Source organism: Cryphonectria parasitica (genome assembly GCF_011745365.1).
Source record: "Cryphonectria parasitica EP155 unplaced genomic scaffold M406scaffold_2, whole genome shotgun sequence".
NCBI lineage: Eukaryota > Fungi > Ascomycota > Sordariomycetes > Diaporthales > Cryphonectriaceae > Cryphonectria > Cryphonectria parasitica.
Window position 1 is genome coordinate 3,176,534 of NW_024468910.1, and position 20,963 is coordinate 3,197,496.

The following is a 20,963-nucleotide window of genomic DNA, read 5'->3' on the forward strand; positions in this document are numbered from 1 at the left end:
GGCTCATCGTACTCTGGTCTGCAGCCGCTTTGGACTCACGGCCGGTCGATGTGGCTCAGATGTATGGTTTCAGAAGCGAGACGCAGGCTGCTCGAAATGCGAGGTTTTTCATCATTGTATCGGGTTTTGTCTTTCAGTCCTCCTGCACTTTTTACGGTATTGAATCTTCCCCCTGGCTACTTCAAGAGTTTGGGCTGTCACCAGCGTATAAGACTGCACTGCCCCTGACTGTTTGGTGGCGTTTTATTTAGGTCAAGTCTTGAGGAAGGCCCGACGCACATGGCATTGATATCTTGGTCGCAATTTGAAAAGTCGACTTCCCTCACCCCCGCACATAGATGTCACACCTCCCAACCATTACTGAGTTATTCGAATCGGAATTGCTCTTCCCGTCGAAATTGGTACGGACCTACTTTTTCGGACTGTCACCTTATTCTCCCTCTTTTTCTTTCTTCCTAGTTTCATCAAAAGAGTCACATGGATTCCTTCTGTCATCCTAGACTTCGGATAACCAGAAAAACAGACGGATCAATTTATAGAGGGCATTCAAACTTTATGGTACGTCCGTTTCAGCAATCGCAGCAACTCATCGTCCCCTCCAGGGCCGTCTTCTACACAGAACACGGTCCTGAAACTCTTGGAGCGATCATGTATATTCGGCCTTTGCCTCAAGCAATCCTTTTTAACCAGGGTGATAGCGCACTGGGGATACCCAAAGTACGCCACATTCTCCTTGGTTGTTCATCCAGCTACATCCAGAATAACTTTTCGGGCACCACCTCCTCGCAGGAATCGCATAATCAAAGTCCGCTCGACTCTTCGCAGCCATCACCATGCAGTGCCGTATCCCATTCCTCTCGCTCCTCCCAGCGCCTACTATTCGAGTCCTAAGGCACGAGTATCTCGTCGATACCCTTTTAACCCTGGCCCCGACAAGAAGCGCACCCAGCGGCTCGACACGAACCTCTTCCCATGTCGCCAATAGTACCGACCTGACCTTCCGAACATCAGCTCCCCTTCTGATCAATATGACCGATAAAATCACCGACACGCTCGTATGACACGCAGCCTTGCGGGAAGTCAACGAGTACGCGTCGCTGTGCGAGTGGCATGTGGAATCGGTGCCGTATTTCAAAACCAACGCGCCAGCCTTCGAATGCTGGGTCCCGATGCCTCCCCCCTACTTGTGTCTATAACACTGCCGCTGTGGACGAGCCTGCAGAATAAAAGCATCGCGGCCGTGGATCAGGCTATATTTATATCCCAATCGTGTTGGAGCATGTAATCGTACGTGGGAATGCAACGTCTCTCAAAGGCGGGCTAGGGTTTGTGGAAGTTGCACCTGCAGCCGCGTGTGAGGAAGGAGGCTGTCATGAGAGCTTGTCTTAGTTGCTCTAGGTCCGGGCAGGTCCAGATATTTAACAGGTGCCGCAGCTCGTTGAGGTTGTTTTGCTAAGCTGCTGATTTTATTGAGTCAGCGAGATCTCGATTGGAAGTGGTGGGAGGAGACACGTTGTGTGACACCCGGTTGTGAGTCCAAAACTTTGACAGGTCTCTCGCTCAAGCAAGACGGATGTAAGTATATTGTATTGAGATGGCCAGAAAGCGCAACCACCCCCCCCCCCCTTCCGCGAGGCGACCCAGGGAGCTGAGGGCCAGGACAAAGAGGAACTTGGGGGGGGGGGGGGGAGACAGCCTGCTTGACGTAGCCGTTACCTAAATGATGCAACATCAGACACAAGATGAATGCGTTGCTGTCTTCTTGAAAAGACTACCCTTTCGCCCTCGCATCTCATTTCTCATTTTGTTCATATGAAGTTCTTTCCTCACACGGGGCTCTCTTTCGCGACCATCTGAAGAACGGAGAAAGGCAAAGACAAGCTATAACGAGTCATTTTGATTGCGAATGATCTTGGCAGCAGGGTAAAATTCCCAAGCAATCATGCCGCTCGTGGAGACCGGCTCTTCTGCTCAATGACAGGAAAGGCCAAACATCATGACTAGCAAATTCAAGCAGAAATACAGGACTCACAGCAACCCTTCTGTATTAGCAAATACATTGTAAAGCTGCCCACCTACTTCAAGATGAAGATAGATACGATAATTTCCTCAGAAGTATTTCAGAAATATCGAAGGAAGAGATTTATATATAGACAGCTTTATAAGTTGTTGATAATATTACGATTACGGTATTATGATTAATTATTATAAGTTCTGAATCTTGACTATTCTTTCAGACTCAGTGATGCACAGTGCCTTTTCGTTGAGCACGTGGTAGGGGTGTAGGTCAGGAGCCTCCCCGAGCTCCTCTTCCACCAGAGCAAGGAGCCTCTCCCGCAGCCTGAGCTCGCTGGCCATCATTCGGCTACTCCAAATCATCTTCGGATCCTGGCTCAACGTGCTCTCGTCACGGTAGAGAATCAGCAACTGCACATTTTTGAGACCCTGTTTTTGAGCCTCGTTGACGTCGCCAAGCAGTCTCTTGAGCGTATCCTGCATGCGGCCCTCGACCAGATGTGCGAGAAACGCATCGTATCGGACCTGTCCTGCTTTCGGATGGTTGCGATAGCGTCCTGTCACCGCGACCCCCATGCCGCCAGCCAGACACTGGATCTGGAGACCCTTGCCGAACTCCTGGGCTTTCTGGAAATCATCCCAGACCTCGATCGAGTCATGGTCCGGGTCCCGAGGCTTGGGCTTCGTGAGCTTGTTGATGGGCGGGTTGTGAAACCTTGTGGGTGAGAGTAATGAGGGCCGGAGGATAGATGTCGGGAAACCCGGGGATTTAGAGAAGGAGGCCTTCAAGGGCGACCAGCCATTGCCCGAGTAGAGACCAAGAGCATTCTCCTTGGGCCTCTCGAGTTGGTGGATGACGATCGTCCCCTTGAATCGCTGTTGGCGAGCTAGTTTTGTTTGGAGAGACATAGGTGCGTTGACTCTGATGGTTGGAGAGTGTGGGCGAGGGTCGAGGTGCTTCGCATCCGATGCTGAGATTTTAACGTCCTGAGACGCTTCGATGATCTCGTTTGTCTTTTTATTCAGAGGGTGTTCTTGCTGCGAGAGTAATTGCTCCTCTGCTATCAGCCCGCGAGCCAAGGCTTGAGAGGAATATGCTGGCGGGAAATTAGAGATATCCGCAGAATATTGATTGTCCTGATTTGGTTTTATTTTGAAGTCAGATGTTGGCGGTCAATAGGAATCCTCTTTGACTTAGCTTCACCATGTTGAACTGGACAAACTTAAGAAAATTTGATTTTGTAACATACCTGTGATACAATCAAGTACTGCTTAATTATTATTAGACCGTTCAATAAAGAATGGTCTCAGGCAGTGATTCGTGAATGTGGATGATGGGAGAAAACAGAAGGGCGAAAGTGGGAAGAAGAGCAGTCTCACTCATCAATGATTACTTGTGTGTGGTGATGGGGGGCTGCGGTGCAGAAATACTGCCAAGAGGACAGTGGAAATTCAATAAATGGTCTGAACTATGGAGACCTCGTTCGAAACGGCATGCTGCGAATCTCGGGCTGGTGATGGGACAATCCAGGCGTGCGACCCGTTGAGCGACCACAATAAGCTTGACCCAATGGCTCGGTGCCTATGGCGGGAGTGCATACCTTCCTTTCGAGCAAGACAAAAGAACTTGAAGTTTATGTACTATAAGGAAGATATTGATTTCGAGTCTGCCTTCCCTTATGGATATACATTATATTCAGTGATGTGATTATCTCGAGGCTTTGAAGTGGTTGCTGACCGCGCATTTCGGCCCGAGCCTGGCCGAGCGTACATTTTATTCTCCAAGAGCAGCCACCACCGTTATAATCTCATGTCATCACACAATTTTGCAATGGCCTATAGCATTATAAGTGCCGTTAATTTGTTGAGGAGGACAAGAACCTGAAAAGCCTGTTCGAGGTTCGAGTTCAACTGGGAATTGTCAGTGGTCACCGACACTGCCTTTGGCCTGCCTTGCCAAGGGGGGGTTTTTTTTTGGGGGGGGGGGGGCCTCACCCACGGCCACCCTGTGTCAGCTTTCTAGGCACAGATATACCCTGCTCTCCCGTCAAGATTCTTGAAGGCATAACTATTATGAGATCAGGCAGCAGTCTAATGAACTTCAGCCTTGTCGAGATGCATCGTACTGGCACTAGCATCTGGGCTGTTTCCCACAGGCATCTAGATTGGGTTTTGGGGGTGGTGTCATTGAGACGGTCCGGCTTGACAGACGAACATGAGATTGATGCACACGACGATTGCTCAAAGCTCGTACAACGATTGCACAGATGTAGGAGTAGCAAGGGGGTTTCGCAAACACAGCACATCGCAGGAGGCAAATGTCCAGTACAGTTGCCTCCACGCGCCATGTCCTCTGGTTGGGCCGATGCCTGGGCTTCGCGTTCCTCATTCTCACCGATCACCTAGTAAATTCTGCTTAGGTGTGTTGTTGATATTTGAAATCTGATCATCTTGGACTGCCTCGTCCTCCTCTGAATTGTCTGGGCCTTTGTTGTTCAAATCCCAGAAGCGTTGCAGTTGATAAGGGATTTTTTCTCTTCTTTTGGAAAAAAAAAAAAAATCTTTTTGGAATGCCGCCCAGTCTATCTACACATCCATCCCAAACTGCTGCTGAATCTGCTTGCGCTTCCCGACGTCTTCCGTTCCCGAAAACCCCAACACTTTGTCTAGTAGCCGTCCTTGCCCCACTTGTTGTACTTCTCGTGCAGCTCCTGAAGGTTCGTGTCAGCAATTGTCCCTCCTCGCAGGATTGTAATCATCTAATAGTATTACCTTGGGCAGGTTGACGTTGGGAACGACAACGGTGTTGACGGCGCTAGGGGCTTCCTTGGGCTGGGCCGACCTGTCACCGCCGGGGTAGTACTGGTATTTGCCCTCACCACCGGTCTCCCAGGGGCTGCCGGCATGGGGAACCTTTTGCTCAGATGTAGATGAAGTCGGGGTACGTCCTGTTCGGGGTCTCAGTTTTCTTCCGCCATCATCCTCAGTCTTTGCGTTGCCACGTACCGAAGTAGAATCCAGCACCGCCGAGAGCGGCAACCATAACGGCTCCGAGGATCTAGAGATTATCGCCTATCATCAGCGTCCGCCCCGTGATTATTTCTCTACATGTTTCATTGGACACCATGCCCAAAGTGTTGAGAGAGCCATTGTGCGTGCGGGTCGGAGTTTGGACTCACCATGAGCTCGGGGTTGCGCTTGCTCTCCTGCTTCAGAAGATGCTCGCTGCCGCTGGCCTGCTGGGCCTGTAGCCGGCGGACGCTGGTAGAGAAAGCACGGGTAGCGATTCTGGATGCCATGGCTGCTGTTGTGACTTTTGCTCGTGGAGTAGGGATGCGATGGGTTCGTTTGGCTGGTACAACTGGGTTCGAGATGTTTGTCGTCAAAAGAGACGTCAGAATGAATCGCAGGTCGTGTCTCTCGTACGATTCCACCCGCGGTGGAGCTCCAAGGCGGCCGGAATGACATAATGATCTTGTGATTGGCTGCTTGTTGACAGAGCTTCTCATTGGCCAATGCTTCCATAACTGCTGGCTACAGCACAGTACGTACTATGTACATGTCACAGTACATGTACGGCCGGCAGACAGCCGAAGCGAGGCGGCGGACAGCTGCTAGAGCTCTCTCATTTGCGACCACATCGCCCCCATTCCTATTACGGTACCCCCCTCTTCATGGGCCAAGGCAGCCACAATTTCTCTACCTGAGAAGTAGTGCAGGGCCTCAGAACCTTGTAGGCACCCGGCCGGGGCCTGAGCGGCGTGCCTCAATCTGCAAAGGGGCTGGAACTTTTTATGATGTGATTCGAAACCCATCCTGGCACTATCTTTTGAGACTCGACTGTTCCGTTTCAAGGACACAATCAATCTCTCTCTGCCTCGAGGGAAAGCCGTCTTTCACTTCTCAACGATACCATCTATCAGGTGCGTCGCGAGGCCCGTGATCGATCAAAGGGCATCTCGAAATCCTCGTCCCCTATGGACCCATCTCAACACACCCTGACGACCAGTCGCCTACCAACGGAGAATAACGTACCCTGTGCAATCTGAGTGGGACAAACAGGGGCGACCAGCTGGTTCCAATCGAAAGGATCCGGATCCAATACCGCAATACGCGAAAAGAGCAGTTTGTCCAGCACGCTGTCCGTGCGGACCTAATTATCTGACGTGAACTGTCATCGGCGTCGCCCTCTTCTCTTCTCTCTCCTTTTCTGTTTCGCCGCCGCCGCCATCATTGTCCTACCTCACGTCACTCTTTTTGACCATCTGCGCCTCGTTGCGCTGCCACTCCTTTTAATCAACATAATCACATTCTACTTTCTTTCATTGGGCTACCTCGAAAAGCCTTTTTCTTTTTCTCTCCCTTTTTTTTTTTTTATTATTATTTTAAATTTCGATTTTTGGGCGCCGAATCTGCATATTCAATTCACACTCCCGTGTGACCGTTTCCCCCCAAGTCAAAGCACAGTACAACGTCGCAATCTCCCGTTAACACGATCCGGGAAGGGCCCTGTACAAGGAGCAAACACCAGAAAGTCTAGCACACGAGACAACCTCGAATCCTCCCATTCTATCCCGAGCCACCTCTTCAACCCCCGCTGCAATCCTGGATCGCCTTCGTCGACCTGCGCAGGAACATGAAGTTGTAGCACGACGATCCCACGAGACAGACGATCTGACGTACGTGCAAAGCGGAAAGTTTTCCCGGATTTCAAGCGTGTGAATCAAGACAGGATCGGCGACATGGCATCTCAGGAGGGCTCGAGATCAAATACTCCAGCTGGCGCCACAGGCAGCGACGACGATGCCGCCCCCCACTATCCCGGCAGGACAATCGGCGGAGGCCCGCCGAGTATCATATCCTCGCGGATGACTGATATCGGAACAGAAGACGGAAGAGAAGGCGAGGCGCAAAATGCAAATAGGCAGAGCCAGGGGCCGTCGCAGACGAGCACAGTCAGGTCGGCAATCTCCTCTCAGAGAACTCCCGCAGCCTGGCCGCAGCCTATACCGCTCCGCCGGGGACTGTCTGGGAAAGGAAAAAGAAGCAGTCTCGCCGGGAGTGTTGGGGGGAGCTCAACCGCAACCGGGGGCCGGCCTGCCAGCTCGGCCAGCCGAAGTCACGTCCCATCTGTGCAGTCGTCTGCCTTCTTCCGGCCGATGAGCTCCCAAAAGCTTCAGGCGCAACGAGGCGCAACGCGACCGTCCAATATGAGCAGGCATGTGGAGGTGATTGGCAGTGGCGACGAGGAGTCCCCGTCGAGCCCCCAGTTCGGCGCAAACGTTGTGCGCCATAGCATCACATCGAACACAGCCTCAGGGCGATTGGTCACGGATGAAACTCCGCCTTCCCGTGGCACCGAGATGACCGGCCATGGGACCTACGATCGCCACACTGCACACACTAGAGACAGCGTGACCGACAGCGTGCGGCCTCTGCGGAAGAAGACGGCGGAGGAGAAGGGTCTGCAAGTCGCGACGGATAGGCCATTTGACAAGAAGTCCCAGCCATCGCCTCTGACTGCTCAGTCGATTCGGTCGAGCTTCATGATGAGGAATGGCGCCGGCTCGCATACGTCCAACCGTGACAGAGAAGGGGCCGAGAAGCTTGAATCTGTGGACTCGTCTCCTCAGTACCAGGGCCATGAATCCCACCACAAACGATCGCACAAGGCAGAGGCACCGCGGCCTGTGAGGCGTGAGATCAGCCGCAACTGGGAATATTTCACCGGGAACACTGTCTTTTGCTTAGGAGGCAGGTTCCAAAACACCAGATCTCGGCCAGTCAACATTGTGACCGGTACCCTTCTCATCCTCCCTTGTATATTGTTCTTCGTCTTCTCGGCTCGCGATCTCTGGTATGATGTCTCCCCGGCGGTACCAATCATCTTTGCCTACATCACTTTCCTCAGCGTGTCTTCTTTCTTCCATGCCTCTGTTACCGATCCTGGTGTAGGTTTCTTCTTTGCTTATCTCTCCCTTTCCCCGTGATTTCGTCACGCCTGCTGACTCTTATTAGATCCTGCCGCGCAACCTACATCAGAACCCCCCGCCTGATGTTGACGAGGACCCGTTGAGACTGGCTCCGCCAAGTACGGACTGGATCCTGATAAAGTCAGCCGAGTCTTCCACGGCAGCCATGGAAGTGCCCACCAAGTACTGCAAGACATGCCAAATCTGGAGGCTTCCACGAACGCATCATTGCCGCATGTGCGATAATTGCGTCGAAACATCGGACCACCACTGCGTGTGGCTCAACAACTGCGTGGGCCGACGCAACTATCGCTACTTTTTCGCCTTCGTCTCGTCCACGACCCTGCTGGGTCTTTACCTCATCGGCGCCTCCCTGGCACAGATTTTGGTGTACATGGATCGCGAAAAGGTCACATTCGCACGTGCTATCAACCACGACGCTGTGCCTTTCGCAATGGTCATCTACGGGCTTATCGGCACCCTCTACCCTGCCGCACTCATGGGTTACCACCTGTACCTAATGGCCCGCGGCGAGACTACGCGCGAGTTTCTGAACTCCCACAAATTCCTGAAGAAGGATCGGTTCAGGACTTTCACCCAGGGCAGCTGGTATAAGAACTGGACCGTTGTGCTCTGCCGTCCACGCCCTCCGACGTACTATAATTTCAAGAGGCAGTATCATGCGGGTGACCAGCGCCTCGCGGCGATGAAGCTGAAGGAAAAGAGGAGGGATGCGAAGATGAAGAAGCAAGAGGACGTCGAGCTGGACAGCATCCCCCAGAAGGGCTTCCAGGGCCCGACAGCGCTGAGGGGCTCGTCTCCGAAGGCGGCATGATCCCGTTTCTTCTCTGCTGCACTGTACTGTCCCTTCATCAACCGTATATTTTTCTGGTGTCTCTTTCTTTCTTGTGTATACTCGATTGCTTCTTCATCAGCGTGTGTCATGAGCGAAACGGTGCCTTTGGAGGAGCCAGGAAGGAGAAGCGGCTCGCTTTTGGATATATGCACGTCTTCGTTAATGTGTTGGCGCCTATGCCCAGGACCTTACGCCACTAGACAAACTCTTATATCAGCGTTCTACATAGAGCTAGCGAGACGGGAATGTCAATGTCTAATGTTTCCACGATGATTGAACAAGCAAAAGAGTAATGCCACCCGAGAGCGAGTGGGTTGGCAAGCCTGAGAAACCTGACCTCTTAGCATCAGTGATATCATATACGCCCCTTCGCAGGTTCCATATTCAGCTGAAACTCCTTGAAGCCTTGTCCTGTTCTTCTCTTAAGTCCCAAGTCCAATTGATTCCCAATCCTGCAAAGCCCACTTGTGTGTGAGTCACATGTCTTGTCCAGAATCTTGCCCAAAATAATGTCCAGGAAAATACCTTGGCCAGATCGTCTTCAAAGAACCTAGCAACCATCATACTTTCTGTGGAATTCCACGAGATACCACAAACATCTTCCCCTCCCCCTGCAGCCAGCCTGCATTTCACTAGGTATACAGTAGTGATAGGCGGCTTACCAGGTACCTTGTACTACTACACATGCTACAGTAGCCTTGGGTGAGTAGCTAAGTTGGGCGAACCCATGTTTTAGTGTGGGCAAGTGGGGCAAAAGCTGCAGGTGAAACCAATCAGGTGCCAGCAGCCCCCCAAAAACATAATGCAGCAACGGCAAACCGATCTGAATGACGGCTTGTTTCCTCTTAACATCAACACTGACTGACTGCATTGCACTGCCTCTGCTTCAGGACCCGCAATCCTGCAAATCTTCCTTTCCAACTTCATTCAGTCTCCTTCCCAGAAGGCACTTCTCTGACCAAGTTCACTATCTTGGACGTGTTTGCGCGCTTGTAGGCCTGTTCGGATCTGACGCGAAACAAAACGATACACGCACAGAAGCAAATGAGAGCAGCTGAAAGGACGCCAAACCACCCCGTCTTTTACCACGCTCCTTTGTATCCGGCAAGCCAAAAGTTGGAGCCAAGACGCGCAACGAGGCTAGGACACAAGACAGGCTGGGCTGCCCAACCCCGACAATCCCGTCACATCGTCCACAGCGCGACCGTTTGAGCTTTCACCGCGTGTCTCTAGACAAGTCTTTTTGCCCATTTGTCGACATTCTCTTCCCCATCAAGAGCCAGACTGGTTGGGAAAGCCGCAGGACGTTATCTGCGCTAATCCAGGTACGTGCATGCATTTTCAGTCAAGTCTGCTCGTTCACCCGCTGCTGCAACGAGGGGTTCCAAAAATGGAGCCAGCCATTTCTCGCTCGCAGAGCAACGCCCCGCTAGGCGACCTAAATATTACGAACTCGCACTCATTGTTTTCGCACCTCAGGCAACGATCTGACCTTCGCTACATCAAACCCTTCCCACCCAACCTTTTGATACACCACATAGCATCGTCCTTCCAAATCATACTCCCATCATGGCGGACGGTGCACCCGATATCAGCACTGTCCTGACGAATTCGCTCAGTCCTGGTCAGTACCTTCCTTCCCTCGAAAGCCTCGCTCTGGCCCAACGACCCCTCTCAGCCACCCCAGCTTTTGAGACCCAGTCGCGTCACGATGCTGTCCTAGGATAGTGAATGAAAGAAAAGTCTGCTGACAGCCGCTTAGATGCGAATCTTCGAAATGCTGCTGAGCAACAGCTTACCCAGGCCGCCGACAACAACTTTGTGAGTCTTGCTCGTCCTTCTCTCCTCTTTTCCACGCATCCCCTCCCCCCCCCCCCAGAACAGTAACCACAGCTAACCACAGATGATTCTCCTCTACCTAGTCACTGTACCTCGCGACCCTCGTACAAGCACTCGCAGATGAGAACGGCGAAGGTCACATCCGAGCCGCTGCTGGTATTGCCCTGAAGAACGCGTTCACTGCTCGAGAATATGCACGGCAGGCAGCACTGCAGCAAAAATGGCTCCAGCAGACAGACGAACCGACAAAAACCAGAGTCAAGGAGTTGGCCCTCCAGACACTCGGCTCAAGTAACACACAGGCTGGCCAGGCGACGGCTCAGGTCGTCGCCTCCATTGCAGCCATCGAGCTGCCCCGCAACCAGTGGCAGGATCTGATGGCTTCGCTCGTCCGCAACGTGTCCGAGGGCAGTCCTCACCAGAAGCAGTCCTCTCTAACTACGATTGGCTTTATCTGTGAGAGCCAGGATCAGGACCTGCGGGCCAGCCTGGTCGGCCACTCGAATGCCATCCTCACGGCCGTGGTTCAGGGTGCTCGAAAGGAGGAGACGAACCTCGAGGTTCGTCTGGCCGCCATAACGGCCCTGGGCGACTCCCTCGAGTTCGTTGAGAACAACTTCAAACACGAAGGCGAGCGCAACTACATCATGCAGGTCGTATGCGAAGCTACTCAGGCCGACGACCCTCGGATACAGCAGGGCGCTTTCGGCTGTCTGAACAGGATCATGGGCCTCTACTACGACAAGATGCGCTTCTACATGGAGAAGGCCCTGTTTGGCTTGACCATCCTGGGCATGAAGAGCCAGGATGAGGATGTTGCTAAGCTGGCCGTTGAGTTCTGGAGCACTGTCTGTGAGGAGGAGATCGCGATTGAGGATGACAACGCACAGGTAGGCTCGGCTGCTTCTCCCACAGTTGTCGACATTGCCATGAGGACTAACACGTTTTAATAGGTCGATAGCTCGGACCAGATGCGACCTTTCTACAACTTCGCGCGTGTCGCTACTAACGAGGTTGTGCCAGTTCTATTGACCCTCCTGACGAAACAGGACGAGGATGCAGCCGACGACGAGTACAACATCTCCCGTGCTGCCTACCAGTGCCTTCAGCTCTATGCACAGGCTGTCCAGGCCACCATCATTCCTCCCGTCATCCAGTTCGTCGAGGCCAACCTGCGCTCTGATGATTGGCACAACCGGGACGCGGCAGTCTCTGCCTTTGGCGCCATTATGGAGGGACCCGATGAGAAGGTGCTCGAGCCCATAGTGAAGTCGGCCCTGCAGATCCTCATCCAGATGATGGAGGATCAATCTGTCCACGTTCGGGACTCGACGGCTTATGCTCTTGGTCGTATCACCGAGGGATGCTCGGACGCTATCGACCCGGCCACACACCTCGAGCCTCTGATTCGATCCCTCTTCTCTGGTCTCCAGACCAACCCCAAGATGGGTCCTTCCTGCTGCTGGGCGCTCATGAACCTTGCCGAGCGGTTTGCCGGCGACCCTGGCGCGCAGACCAATGCTCTCACTGCTCACTTCAACGACAGCATCCAGTCCCTTCTCACTGTCACGGCGCGGCCCGACTGCGACAATGTGGTCCGCACTGCCGCCTACGAGGTTTTGAATACATTTGTCACCAATGCCGCCCAGGACTCTGCCCAATCGGTCGCCCAGCTCTCGAGCGTCATTCTTGAGCGTCTTGAGAACACAGTTCCCATGCAGAGCCAAGTCGTCAGCGTGGAGGACAGGATCACACTCGAGGACATGCAGACAAGTCTCTGCTCTGCCCTCACAGCGATAATTTCTCGCCTGGACAAGGAGATCGTGCCGCAGGGCGATCGCATCATGCAGATCCTCCTTCAGCTGCTGAGCTCAGCTGGTGCTAAGTCTAGCGTTCCCGAGGCCGCCTTCGCTGCCATCAGCTCGCTTGCGAACGCCATGGAGGAAGAATTCGTCAAGTACATGGAGGCATTCCTGCCCTTCCTCCACAATGCGCTCGGCAACCAGGAAGAGCCCGGGCTGTGCTCCATGGCTATCGGCCTTGTGAGCGACATCACCCGATCGCTCGGAGAGCAGAGCGCGCCCTGGTGCGATGGCTTCATGAACTACCTGCTTAACAACCTGAGGTCCACGACCCTGTCCAACCAATTCAAGCCCGCTATCCTGCAGTGCTTTGGTGATATTGCCACTGCCATCAGCGGCCACTTTGAGAAGTACCTGTCGGTCGTCGCGCAGGTTCTCCAGCAAGCAGCCACTGTGACCGCGAGCCCTGAGGCAGGCTATGAGATGTATGACTACGTCATCTCACTCCGGGAGGGTATTATGGACGCTTGGGGCGGCATCATTGGCGCTATGAAGGCCAGCGAGAAGAGTGAGTCTCTTTCTGCATAATTCCTACTCCAACAGGGCCTGATTGATACTGACCGTTTGCTTTTGCAGCCCAAATACTTCATCAATACGTTGAGTCCATCTTCCAGCTGCTCAACGTTATTGCCAACGACATGAACCGCAGCGAGTCCCTGATGCGGGCCTCCATGGGCGTTATCGGCGATCTTGCAGATGCATACCCTGATGGACAGCTCGTTGAAGCTTTCCGCCAGGACTGGGTTACCGCCATGATCAAGGACACGCGGTCCAACCGCGAATTCGCGCCTCGGACCATCGAGACGGCCCGCTGGGCTCGTGAGCAGGTTAAGCGGCAGCTCGGAGGCAGCGCCAACCTCATGACAACCTGAGGAATAAATTGGAGCTAGCTCCCTGTGGCTCCCCCTTCTGTATTCCGCAAATCACATTCTTCCCTTTTATGACAGCCCCACGAACGATGCATCACGACGCAACTGGTCTTCGGACCATTCACTCCTCTCTGTCTCTCGAAGCTCACGAAAACTTCGCACGAGAGGAAGATTGCAGCATTACCCGATCTCAACCCCCCACCCCCCATCCCTTTTCAGACATCACACTACCCCTGGACGGCAACCCACGACACTTGACAACATAAATGTACACAACCCCCCGTGCGTTACAGGTTGAGGAGTCGATATCCCCCCCCCCCTCTTTCCCCCCCCCAAATACCCCCCTTCCCCAAAGACACTACACTTAGAACACCTTTTGAAATGCTGCTAGCTTTGTTATGTTGCTTATTCACCCTGGGTTTTCCCATATTGGCAAAAAAAAAAAAAGAAAAGGGAAACCACTCGAATAGCAAATCATGTATCGCCCACGCCACGGCTGGGCAAACTTCACGTCATGTAAAGAAGGGTGAAAGAGAGGCGTCAAAGGAAAGGCAAGAAAGGCAAGACAAGAGTCGAGCCGAGCCTCGGATTGGACTCCCTCCAAGTGGACAGGAGCCACCGGGTAATGCTCGCGTTTTCAGGATCGGGGGAAGACTTTCTAGCGATGGGAAAGTTACTCGATGTTACTCCTGGGCCGACTCGAGGAGTTGAAAGAAGACAAAGACGACACATCACGGCTACCGCAGACTTTGTTATTTTTCGGCCGATGGCATCCTTTGACCCTTTTGGCTTATGACGAGATGCTAGATGGCGTTTCTACATCGAGTTGACTTGGCAAGAGAGAGAAAAGAGCTGATGGCCGGAGTCTGGGAAGACATAGACGATGCCAGGCTATTTGGTCGAGTGACCATGGCTACTTTATAAGGCTCGTTTTTTGGTAGCAAAATCAACACCCTGAATACCCCCCCTCCTTCTTATCTGACATGCATTGGACGATCAATAAAATTGCTCTGATATGCATACCTCGTAGAAACTTTCGCGCATCTCACACGGGAAAGCCGTGGTTGTTGTAATAACATGTGGACCAAAGATGGACCCTTTTGGTTTTTCTTCCCTATTTTTCATTATGACAAGACAGGACTGGTGGAGAGAGACCTGCTGACATCATTTCCATCCACGTTGGTGTCTCAAGCAGACCACACCCGAGTTTAGCCGTAGCAACCGTTGCACCGGGGCCCTGTTCCTCGTGACGACATAGAAGGATCCAGAGTAGCTTTCGTTAGCTGTGGAGTGTAGAATGATCTGATGATGTGCAATGACAGAAAAATGAGGGAGGGGAAAGGAAGAAAAATGATGGTCTTTCTCATATGACTAATTTCTGGGGGTGCTAATCATCAGACCGGTGCAGGGCCTGAAGCGAGAAAGGATGGATAAATATTTCTCAACGAGAACGAACATATTCTTGTACCTGACGGACGAGTAATGGAGAACGTGGGAAAAATTGGGCCACGTGAAACCCCTCAGTCTGGATTCCTCCTCCTCTGTGGAAAGGAAAAAGGAAAACAATCAAGACTCTTTTTTTCTGACACGGAACGAGTTTGCATGCTTGGTTAGAACAGAGAGAAAAGGCAAGAAATTCCTACTCCAGCAGCGAAATCGCATTACCCAGGTACATATACAAAGTACTACGTACCAGCGCGGGAGCCAAAGTCGAGTCTCTCATCCATCACTCTCCTTTGCCAATTGCATACTTTGTTTTTTTTCCCCCACGGGTAATGAACAAGAAGGCCGTTCAAAACGGGCTCTCATATCGACCATACCAACTTTACTCAGCACATTTTCACTCAAGGGGGGAGAAAAAAATTGAAAGGGGAGAGAAGAAAAGAAAATAAAGATGAATCCTAATCACAGTCTGTCCTCTCACCAGCCAACGCCACCATCGTCAGAAAAAATTCACCGTCCTCCCCAGGCTCACTCGCAGTCTCATGTCCCTGCGGTTCCGACTGCCTTCACCCGCCGCAAGACTGCCATCCTGGCGCAGCTGGCCCTCCCGGACGAGGAGTACGCGGACCTCAGCCCCAAGGGCACGGTAGACGCGGGTATTCGCGACCTGATTGGGGAGATCAACGGGGCCGAGGGCCTGGTCACCACGTCTAGCTGCGCGGGGCGGGTGAGTGTGTTCCTGGAGGGGAGCCGGAGGAAGCACGGCGAGGGCGAGGGTGGGGCAGCAGGTGGTGGTGGTCGGGATTTTGGCAGCGGGGGCGTGCCGGGAAGTGATGGGGGTGGGGAGCTGCCGTCACATCAGGTCGTCGACCCTGGGGAGGAAGATGGTGGGGGGGAGGAGGAGGAGGAGGAGGAGGAGGAGGAGCAAGAGAACGGCGAGGGAGCTGCAGTGAGGGTGTCGAGCACGGTGGCGGGCGTGGGCGGCAAAGGCGGCGGCGGCAGGTGGCTGTTTGTGTCTCACGAGCCTGTGGAGCTGCACGGCAAGCTGGACAGCGAGCCCAACATCGTCGGCGCCCTGCTGGGCATGGATGATCCTATCTTTGACGGGCGAGAGGGGGCGCCGGCCCAGGAGATGAGCGGGGGCGAGAGCAGGCTGATCCATTTCAAGTTTGAGCCCATGGTATGTTTTTCTTTTGTCTTTTCACCCCTTAAGGCCTGGCCACAGTGATGATGAGTGGGTTGGAGATCTCGTTTGTCTAATTTTCTTCTTTCTTTCTTCTAGATTCTACATGTTCTGACGGCGTCACCTTACCATGCGCAACTCATACTCCGCTGTGGTCTACAAGCCGGCTTCCGAGAGAGCGGCGCCATCAACCTCATCCCCCCTTTCTCGTCTTCCAATTCTTCGTCATTAGCAACACCACCACCACCACCACCAGCAACACCAATAGTGGCAATCCGGTCCATGGGCCTCGGCCTCGAGAGCCTGATTGGTCGCGAGACCAATGGCATCAAGCACTGCACCGTGTCGGGCGACTATCTCAAGGCGTTAATTAAGATCGCCAACGAGAGGTTTGGGGAGAACACGAGGCGCATCGAGCGGTTCAGAGGCCTGCTGAGGGCGGCCGTTGGCGGAGGCGGTGGCGGGACGGGAATCGGGAGAGTGAGGATGGGCGACGGTGGCGGAGCGTGGGAGAATGCCGAGATCAGGCGGGAAAGGAAGAGGTTGGAGGGGTTGAAGAGGGCTGAGGAGGTCCGGAGGGCGAGGCTTGCCAGGCAGGAGGGGGGAACACGAGATGAGCTGGCTGGGTTCGAGTGAGGCCCGCCCTGGAGAGAGATCAGATGGGCCATCGATACACTCTCAACGAGGAGTACGTATTAGACCTCCAAGATGTTGATTCTTGTCTTGCCTCTGGTAGAGCCTATATCGCTCCCAAGAAGATGACATTTCTCATTCATAATACTCGCAGGTGACAACACCGCGTTTCTTCACCTCGCTCGAGATTGTAGTGCATCAAAAGCTTGGTTTAGCGAACAGTGTCAAAAGGCTTTTTGTAGATTCCCTCCATCATGCAGAAACCCTCATTCTATGATATACAACACATACGCATCCCTTCTCCCCTTTTTCCTTGCATCTCCTTTGTCTTGCTCTTCATCCTATGCACGCCTTGCCTAGAAGAAACCAGCCCCCCTCACCCCCCTCTTCTTCTCGGTCCGCTCGCCTTACGAGATGATCCTCTCGACCCAGCCCTTCTCCATCCTCCTCACCTCCTCGCGGAACCGCTCCACCTCCCGCCAGCAGTCCAAGGGTCTGCGGTCGTTCTCGCGAAGGCACCGCACAACATCACCCCTCGCCTCCTCCACGCTCTCCGGGACCTCCCGAACCAGCCTGCGGGCCTCGACCTTCTTGCGCAGCCGCTCGACGTCCGCGTTGACAGCGTGCTGAGAGAGAGGCGCCGCCCCGTCCTTGTCCTTGCTGCCCTCCCCCTCCTCCTTTCCCGAGCTGCCTACTTTCGACAGGACGGAGCTGAGCTGGGCGTCGGACTCGCGCGAGAGCTTGCGGAGCTCGGCAGCTACGCGGGCCTGGATCTGGGACTCGAGGAGGGTGGTGCGGGTCGTGTCGGTCTGTGAGCCATCCCCAGGATACCGTGTCAGCCAAAGGTCTTTGGCCGCCCATCATTTGCCTCTCTTTTCCTCCTCTGGCTCTATTCGTGGTGGGGGGGTGGGGGGGGTACACACCTCTGAGCTTGACTGTAATGACTCAACCATGTCCTGGGATACACTGGCGGGTGAAGATCTGTAAGGGGACGGGGTGGAATTGTATCAATTAATCTGAGGATTCCCAAGGAGGCGCAAATACAGCGCGCAGAAAACACTAAATGCAACCAGGAACATACCCCTTCCAAAGGTATGTCGGCGCAGGGCCAGATTCTTTCGACGAATTCGCGCCCATCCTGTCTTCTCCTAGTCGATCGTTGTCGTTGTCGTCGTCGAATGAACGAATGAATGAATGAAGTGCACTTGTTCCAAAAAAAGAAAGCGCCGCACCGTTACCGAGTTCCCGCTGGGCGGGCTGTTTTTGGGTTCCGCTCGTCGTTTCCTCAAATTCGCGATAACGCGATTTCAAGCTTTAGCCTGCCGGGAAACAGGGGGACACACCCCAAGCGCCTAGGGAAGGAATGACGTCCGGCCAAACCTCCCCCCCTCCCCCAAACCTTGGCGCTCGGGAGCTGCCAGCTGGTGCACAGCTGCTGAGGCTTGCCGACGGCTGGCGGTCGTTGAATTATGCCTCGGTTTTAATCTTTCCAAACGCCCAACTTTAGCTCGCGGATCTCGCAGCCTTAGCAAGCTTAGCTCCCGCCATACTAAATGGGTTGCTTGGTGGGGGGGATTTGCGAAACGCTGGCCGATGGATCTTGCGCCTATATCTAGAGTGTACTGCAATTTACTATGTGGCTTGCTTCTATTCTTTCGGCAGGGCCGTGGTAGTGGATGTGTTCTTTTTTTCTTTTTTTTCTTTCTCTTTATTGACGCGGAAGAGAGACCTAATCGCAGAAAAGATGGGCAGAGAAAGGGAGAGATAGGGAAGTGAAGCTTTCACCTGGGCATCCTGATTTTGAATAATGGAGATTCCCTGTATATTCTGCTGCCAGTTGTCTACATGGTGGCATACTGGCTGCCCAGAGTCTGACCTGTTCGACACGTGGATGCCACAGGCAATCATCTAAAACAGTGCAGACAACCATAGGAAAAGTAGTGGCTCGCTGCTTAGAAGACGAAAAAATTCACTTGGTCATATTACAAGTCCCACGAGGGTGGGTTTTGCAGCTCGGCACCGCCCGTATAGTGTTGGTCTGTACAAGCGCTGTCACGGTGATCTTCCTCAGTCCAGCCTTCCACCATAGTACATAGTAGACAGGGCCCCCAAAATGGGTGATAAGAGCCAAGATGATTGAGATGGTGCTCCATAACCGCCAAGACTAAATAACGAGATCTTCTCGCCAGATCATGAGACCCATGGCCTCGTGTTGGCGCACCGACTGGGCTGCTCTTGTGGATGGGCGTCTTGGATCATCACGGTTGGGCTGCTCACCATTGGTCGAGACCGAGCTTGACAACTCTAGCGCCTGCGGGCCCCTTCGAGGTCTCATCAAGCTGTTTCCCCTTTCCCACGTTTCTTGCCCTCGGGTCTGTGAGTTCGTGACAGGGAATTGGGAAGAGGACCTGGCCAAGGTCCAGAGGCCCTGTAGCGACATGAAAGGTGGCTCCCTGTGCCTGGAGGGCAATCAAGATGGTGAAACAAGGGTGGGGATGCATGCATGCTGCGTGCAAGCTCTGCAAGCTTGACATCTGGAGCTCCCCTGCCGCGGGGGCCCGGCGGCCGTGGTTCGAGAGGAGACGTGGCTCTGAAGATTGGTCGTCATCGGTGAACGTTCCCTCCTTCGAATGGAAGGATATCGGGCATGCGTTCGTGGGCCTCTTCACTCGTCATGATCACTGGTGGGATAGGGAGGACGTCGTTTGTCGGCTCCCCTTGTTTCCTTTTCTTGGAGCCACTGCATACACACACACTCTCTCTTTGAGGCTCCGCTTCCCGAGTCTGCCGAATTACATGCTGCAACCCTCCCTCGGCGGCGGCTTGTCTGAATCGGGACGGTCGCGGCGGCGGGATGAGCCTCAATTATTTCGCTTGGGTATGAGAGGCTGCAATGGTGGGGAACATGAATGGCCATGTCCCCTACGGCCGAGGTCCTTCATTGACAGGTCAGAACACCAACCCTCAAGAAACACATGATGGCCGATCCTCTATCAGGCTCTCCTTCTCTTTTTCTCTCGTTTGTAGGATGAAGTGGGTTGGGCAACACTGCAAGCGGCGTCAGCGCCACCAGCGCCGTGTCGCTTGGCCAGCCATCCCACCCCCTGGGGATAGAGAAGGGGGGTGGGGTGGGGGCGGTCACCCAAACGTCTGACTTCTGCAGGCTTTTACCATGATCAAGGTGACGATGACAGCTGATGATAGGCCTGGTCGAGCCAAGGCCCAGGTGAAAGAGGCAGAGGAGCAGCAAGAGAACAAGAAGAAAATCGGAAGAGACGGCTAGAGAACGTCACAGGCTGATCAATGTTTCCATCCCGTCTTGGTTTTTGAATGTTGCAAGGCTGTCAAAGAAAACATGGAGGTGGTTTGTTTATGGGATGATTCAAGGCAGTGAAACTTTGAAACCCTGTCAATGCAAGTGGTAGCCGCGAAAGGGGGGGGGGAGGCGAACAACTGGGATGCGAACGACGTCGTGTTCTACGGTGTAAGACCCCCCCTGAATCGGCAGGGCTCATGCCCTTCTAGGCTTGGCCTGCGTAGCTGAGCCAGGGGGCCTGCGGGCTGCGGCGAATCGCTGCAGCGTTTCGTTGCTGGACAGGGGTGGTGCTGAGGGTCCTAGGTGGTAGGAAAGGCGCGGAGCCGCCATGCATGGCGCTGCCCAACCAGGGTCTTGACGGGAATTGATTTGCCCTCGTTCAACGTCTCTCGACGCTCCAGCCACTTTGACGCAGAACCAGGGCACAATGACTGGACAGCAGGAAATCCTGTGCGGCCAAGCTGAAGCTTTCCCCTTCTCTTTGCCTCGTCAAACCTTCTGTTCACAGGTGGGGCCCCCGCAGAGCAACCGGTATGAACATGCCACGAAATTCATTGATAGGTCCAGAAGGCGTGGGACGTGACACAGAAAGGTCATAGAGTTCCTCGGGCAAAAGCAACAACCTGCCCAGCAGGATGGTAACGATCACACAAGCATTCCCTTGACTATCAAAGAGAGAGAGAGACAAGGGGACGACAAGGGCAGGAAGTGGGGGGCCTACTGCTCAGGGTGCTCCCTCCCTTCGATGACGGGACTAAACCTGGTTATCTATCAAATGTTTTCGTGCCTACCTCGTACTATGGCACTTATCCCACTTCCTCCTTCTCGTCTTCCCCCTGCCTGTCGTTTCTCGCAGTCCACTCTCGGCGAGGCTTGGGTTGTCCCATTTCTCGTTCATATCTCGGCAGAGACCGAGCCAGAATCTGCCCACCCAAGAGCCCCACTCCTCCTCCTTGTCGTTCGCGTCCCCTGCC

The 20,963-nt window shown here is 53.7% G+C and overlaps 8 protein-coding genes across 8 annotated transcripts; 5 read left to right on the forward strand and 3 right to left on the reverse strand.

Annotated features, from left to right (window-relative positions):
* Nucleotides 1-477: 477 nt before the first annotated feature.
* M406DRAFT_355024 (uncharacterized protein) lies at nt 478-1,364 on the forward strand. The gene is made up of 2 exons (XM_040923059.1): nt 478-558; nt 699-1,364. The coding sequence occupies exon 2, from the start codon at nt 834-836 to the stop codon at nt 1,059-1,061; it is 228 nt and encodes a 75-aa protein (XP_040779757.1). The 5' UTR covers nt 478-558; nt 699-833; the 3' UTR covers nt 1,062-1,364.
* Nucleotides 1,365-2,205: 841 nt separating this feature from the next.
* On the reverse strand, nt 2,206-2,925 carry M406DRAFT_327216 (uncharacterized protein; the record flags this gene model as incomplete). The annotated part of the gene is made up of 1 exon (XM_040920180.1): nt 2,206-2,925. One exon carries the CDS (start codon nt 2,923-2,925, stop codon nt 2,206-2,208), a length of 720 nt encoding a protein of 239 aa, XP_040779758.1.
* A 1,638-nt stretch (nt 2,926-4,563) lies between these two features.
* Nucleotides 4,564-5,315, reverse strand: M406DRAFT_349892 (uncharacterized protein; the record flags this gene model as incomplete). The annotated part of the gene is made up of 4 exons (XM_040922512.1): nt 4,564-4,727; nt 4,789-4,964; nt 5,023-5,074; nt 5,196-5,315. 4 exons carry the CDS (start codon nt 5,313-5,315, stop codon nt 4,683-4,685), a joined length of 393 nt encoding a protein of 130 aa, XP_040779759.1. The 3' UTR covers nt 4,564-4,682.
* A 1,569-nt stretch (nt 5,316-6,884) lies between these two features.
* Nucleotides 6,885-8,823, forward strand: M406DRAFT_62847 (uncharacterized protein; the record flags this gene model as incomplete). Its single annotated transcript, XM_040924802.1, has 2 exons — nt 6,885-7,967; nt 8,035-8,823. 2 exons carry the CDS (start codon nt 6,885-6,887, stop codon nt 8,821-8,823), a joined length of 1,872 nt encoding a protein of 623 aa, XP_040779760.1.
* Nucleotides 8,824-9,711: 888 nt separating this feature from the next.
* Nucleotides 9,712-14,381, forward strand: M406DRAFT_107579 (uncharacterized protein). Its single transcript, XM_040915253.1, has 6 exons — nt 9,712-10,169; nt 10,324-10,468; nt 10,607-10,665; nt 10,767-11,573; nt 11,637-13,053; nt 13,122-14,381. The coding sequence occupies exons 2-6, from the start codon at nt 10,414-10,416 to the stop codon at nt 13,415-13,417; spliced, it is 2,634 nt and encodes an 877-aa protein (XP_040779761.1). The 5' UTR covers nt 9,712-10,169; nt 10,324-10,413; the 3' UTR covers nt 13,418-14,381.
* A 927-nt stretch (nt 14,382-15,308) lies between these two features.
* M406DRAFT_250987 (uncharacterized protein) lies at nt 15,309-16,676 on the forward strand (the record flags this gene model as incomplete). The annotated part of the gene is made up of 3 exons (XM_040916734.1): nt 15,309-15,633; nt 15,808-16,037; nt 16,140-16,676. The coding sequence occupies 3 exons, from the start codon at nt 15,309-15,311 to the stop codon at nt 16,674-16,676; spliced, it is 1,092 nt and encodes a 363-aa protein (XP_040779762.1).
* A 404-nt stretch (nt 16,677-17,080) lies between these two features.
* M406DRAFT_337155 (DUF1690-domain-containing protein) lies at nt 17,081-17,810 on the reverse strand (the record flags this gene model as incomplete). Its single annotated transcript, XM_040921224.1, has 3 exons — nt 17,081-17,482; nt 17,597-17,654; nt 17,755-17,810. The coding sequence occupies 3 exons, from the start codon at nt 17,808-17,810 to the stop codon at nt 17,081-17,083; spliced, it is 516 nt and encodes a 171-aa protein (XP_040779763.1).
* Nucleotides 17,811-19,148: 1,338 nt separating this feature from the next.
* Nucleotides 19,149-19,956, forward strand: M406DRAFT_327222 (uncharacterized protein; the record flags this gene model as incomplete). The annotated part of the gene is made up of 2 exons (XM_040920181.1): nt 19,149-19,376; nt 19,837-19,956. 2 exons carry the CDS (start codon nt 19,149-19,151, stop codon nt 19,954-19,956), a joined length of 348 nt encoding a protein of 115 aa, XP_040779764.1.
* Between the last annotated feature and the right edge of the window lie 1,007 nt (nt 19,957-20,963).

Excerpts from the sequence above, each read along its gene's own strand:
- M406DRAFT_355024 (XM_040923059.1), top strand. The coding sequence starts at position 834 with ATGCAGTGCCGTATCCCATTCCTCTCGCTCCTCCCAGCGCCTACTATT.
- M406DRAFT_107579 (XM_040915253.1), top strand. The coding sequence starts at position 10,414 with ATGGCGGACGGTGCACCCGATATCAGCACTGTCCTGACGAATTCGCTC. Across the intron at positions 11,574-11,636 it reads TTGAGGATGACAACGCACAG|GTCGATAGCTCGGACCAGAT; the intron begins GTAGGCTCGGCT and ends ACGTTTTAATAG. Across the intron at positions 13,054-13,121 it reads TATGAAGGCCAGCGAGAAGA|CCCAAATACTTCATCAATAC; the intron begins GTGAGTCTCTTT and ends TTGCTTTTGCAG.